Here is a 3,641-nt window from a genome sequence, read left to right on the forward strand (position 1 = left end):
GAGATGTACACATCCAATCATTTAAAGCCTCATTGTTTTGTATGGCAAACACATCCACGTTACATGTTTGTTCTTTTGCCACACACAACACTGTTGAGGAGCTGACACACATTGTTTCCTTCTTCCTATTTACAACAATTATTATTATGATTATTATTATTTATACTTTTTCAATTCTCTTCTTCGATTATTAGTTTAGAATAGAATCTTAATGTCTAAAAACAGAAAGTCAAAAAACAAAATTATTAATAAGAAAGGTAAGTGGATGAAAAGTTTTATAATCGTTTCCGCAGCTTTCCTTCCCTTTTTACTCCGTCCCGTCAATGAGTTGACCATTCTTATTCTCTTTCAAGTTTAAAACACGTTTGCTAGTGAAAAATTTTCAATTTAAGGATGTTTTGTTCTTCTCCCGACCTAAGATCCCGACCTGAGTCTAATTTTTTAAAAATGGTAGTTACAAGAAAGCAATTCAATATCTACAAAAATAAACTCTAAACTCAACAGTAATATTCATTTTCTACTTTTACATTTACCCTTTTTATTATTTTTCTGATAACATCGATTAATGGCACACCACTTTTTTTTTTTTTTTTTTTTTTTTTTTTTTTTTTTTTTTTTTTTTTTTTTTTTTTTTTTTTTTTTTTTTTTNTTTTTTTTTTTTAGAAAATGAATGAATTAATTCTTGGAGCCGCCCGCCATGGAGGGGTGTTGTTGAAACATCATAGCAATTCTGTTATATGCTTCCATTGCCATCGGCTGCAAAGAAAACACACACAAAAAGTGTATTAAATGATGCATTAATAGTAATGAATCATATTAAATTCAATATTGACCTGTGATTGACATGCAAGGAATGTGGATAGGGGGTCGGTCGGAAGAGGTTGGATGTGATCGGCGGTGCCTCCGTCCCATGCAGCGGTGGGCATGAAGGCAGTGGGGTGAAGGAGCGGAGACATTCCAGCGGCGAGGGCGGGGCGATTGGCAATCATGTTTAGATGATCCATTCCTAGACCCATTCCCATGCCCGCCATCCCCATCATTGGCATATTCATTAACGATGCCAATGGGAGATGCTGATGCAGTGCCATCGGCACCATCATTGGCATGTTCACTCTGCTCATCATCTGTACTTGAGCTTGTAATTGCTTCAAATATTCGATCACTTCGTCCAGCATCGACGCTTTGTCCGTCTAATAATAATTAAGTAATATGTGTTGGATGATGAAAATTCCACGTCTACTAATTTAGGGAATGATAATGGATTTATAAACAAAAAATATTCTCTCTCCATTGGGATGAGGGCTTTTGGGAAGCACAAAGCAAAGTCGCGAGAACTTAGACTTAAAATGGGCAATATCATATCATTGTGGAGAGTCGTGTTCGTCAAACAATATGGTCGTGTTAGGAATCACCCATCTCCAAAATGATACGATTGCCCATTTTAAACATAAACTCTCGTGGCTTTGTTTTGGGCTTTTCAGTTCACTATAGACCCTCCGACTCATTCTTTGGAGTCCTCGAACAAAAAACAAAGTACACAATTTGTTTGACACTTGAGTCACTTCTGACTACACCTTTCTATTTGTTCGACATTTGAAGATTCTATTGACATAATTAAGTTAAGAGTATGACTCTAATAACATATTAGAAATCACGACTCTCCACGATGTTATGATATTCTCATCATAACTGTAAAAGTGTACCTTATTTGAATTTGGAACCAGCTTTTGCAGTGTCTTCATCCTTTGGTTAATCTTATCTCTCCTTTTCTACAAAATTGAAGTAAAATAAATAAAAAGATTTACCATAAAAAAAAATAATAATAATAAAAGTTACCCGTTCGGATTGATTATGGATTGCAGCAGCTCGACTTCTTTTAGTAGAAATAGATGATTTTGGATTCTCTTTATGTCTGTCTTCTTCTTCCACCTGAAGACAATTGTCCCAAACCTTGAAGATTATTGGGAGTGAATCTCACATTGGCTAATTTAGGAAATCATCGTGGGTTTATAAGTGAATAATACTATCTCCATTGGTATGAGGTCTTTTGGTAAACTTAAAGCAAAGGCACCAGAGCTTATGTTCAAAGCGAACAGTATCATACCGTTATGGAGAGTCGTAATTCTTAATACCAAATTGATATTAAAAACAACATAATTTTAATTTTTTACGAAAAAGAATAAATATTGCCTGATGTGTGCTATGGCAGACGGAGTCACGGTCGTCAGTGGCGGCGGTGGTGGTGGTTTTAATGCATATTTTGCCGGATCTCGTATTATCCATCGATTCTTGTGACGTGGCGGTAGTGACGGTCAATCCTCCGCCGCCTCCGCTAACGACGGAATAATCTCTATCGCGAGTGTCCGACGTCACTTTCTTACCGCTTTCCCCGCCGAACTTGGCGGCGTTTCCACTCACCTTCATCTGATTCCGACACCCACTCCCTTCCGTGCCCGAGTGGACCATACGCGCCATCACTCTCCCACCTTTCCCGTGAACCATCCTACCTTTCTCGTTCTCCACACGCGTTGCCACGCGAATATCACTCGACTCCGCCGGCGCCTTGCCGGCTTCACACGGCACCATCGCATCCATAGCCGCCGGCGTTTGCAGTGTCTGTCGGTGGTGGTCGGAAAACCACGGCACTAAATCGGTGCCGTTAAAACCAATAATCTCACCATGGCAAGTTCCTTGGTTCACTAAAGACTCAAGCGTGCCACTCGCACGTGCCGGTTTATTATCCCACGTATTCTTAGAACCACCACCACCACCACCTCCTCCTCCTCCTCCGCCGCCGTGCTGAATCTTCCCGGTTACCCTCGGCAACCCCAACCCATGCATAGCCAATTGCCCATTTTCCCATGTGAGCTCCGTTACTTCATACTCAAACCTACAAAAATAAAAAAAAATAAAATAAAAAATAAATAAATAAAAAAACCCAAAATCCAAAAATAAAATAAAAAATCATTAAAAAATAATAGAGAGAGAAAAAGAGAGCTTACGTTGGAACGACGTCGTGTGAGGCGGAGGAGGCGTGGAACGGGGGAGGAGCGGCGGAGGCGGAGAGGTCCCAATTAGGAACACACTGACTCATTTTGTGCGTTGTGTTTCGGTGGTGGAGAAAATCAGAGAGAAAGAGAGAGACGGTGGTCGGTTTCAATGCTTGAAATTGGAATTCTAATAATGCTAATAATACTAATAATAAATAATAATAATAATAATGTTATGGGCTTATTTGTCCAAAATATATATATATATATATATATTGACACTCTAGAATAAAACATGTTGGAAAAGACGAGTATTAATTAGGGAGATAATCGTTAGCTTCCAACTCGAGCTAGTGAACATTTGACACATTTAAGACTACTAAAGGTCCCCTCGAAAGTTTTCCTCTATGTTTGGATAACCTGACATTCTTATCTTCAATATTCGTTTTATTGTCTATATGAATTCTACGTATTTTTCTAGGATCTTTACCAGAAAATTAATATCAATTTTGTTTGTATGCGATCTAATTGAACTAAAAATAATAAAATATATGAAAGTATTTATTATGTATTATATATTCATAAAGTGGAGATAATTATTTTATATTATGGTTAAGTTTATGGGGTTTTAATTTCATATTTAATGAGAAG

At 37.8% G+C, this 3,641-nt stretch overlaps 1 protein-coding gene across 1 annotated transcript; it reads right to left on the reverse strand.

Moving 5' to 3' along the window:
• Nucleotides 1–675: 675 nt before the first annotated feature.
• Nucleotides 676–3,144, reverse strand: LOC111778616 (transcription factor UNE10-like). The gene is made up of 6 exons (XM_023658546.1): nucleotides 3,003–3,144; nucleotides 2,191–2,890; nucleotides 1,837–1,929; nucleotides 1,704–1,769; nucleotides 834–1,190; nucleotides 676–756 (listed from the first exon to the last, which is right to left on the reverse strand). The coding sequence occupies exons 1-6, from the start codon at nucleotides 3,092–3,094 to the stop codon at nucleotides 676–678; spliced, it is 1,389 nt and encodes a 462-aa protein (XP_023514314.1). The 5' UTR covers nucleotides 3,095–3,144.
• Between the last annotated feature and the right edge of the window lie 497 nt (nucleotides 3,145–3,641).

This window comes from Cucurbita pepo, chromosome LG17, assembly GCF_002806865.2.
Source record: "Cucurbita pepo subsp. pepo cultivar mu-cu-16 chromosome LG17, ASM280686v2, whole genome shotgun sequence".
Taxonomy (NCBI): Eukaryota; Viridiplantae; Streptophyta; class Magnoliopsida; order Cucurbitales; family Cucurbitaceae; genus Cucurbita; species Cucurbita pepo.

Excerpts from the sequence above, each read along its gene's own strand:
- LOC111778616 (XM_023658546.1), bottom strand. The coding sequence starts at position 3,094 with ATGAGTCAGTGTGTTCCTAATTGGGACCTCTCCGCCTCCGCCGCTCCT. Across the intron at positions 1,930-2,190 it reads TCTGCCATAGCACACATCAG|GTGGAAGAAGAAGACAGACA; the intron begins GCAATATTTATT and ends AATTGTCTTCAG. Across the intron at positions 1,191-1,703 it reads TGGTTCCAAATTCAAATAAG|ACGGACAAAGCGTCGATGCT; the intron begins GTACACTTTTAC and ends AATTATTATTAG.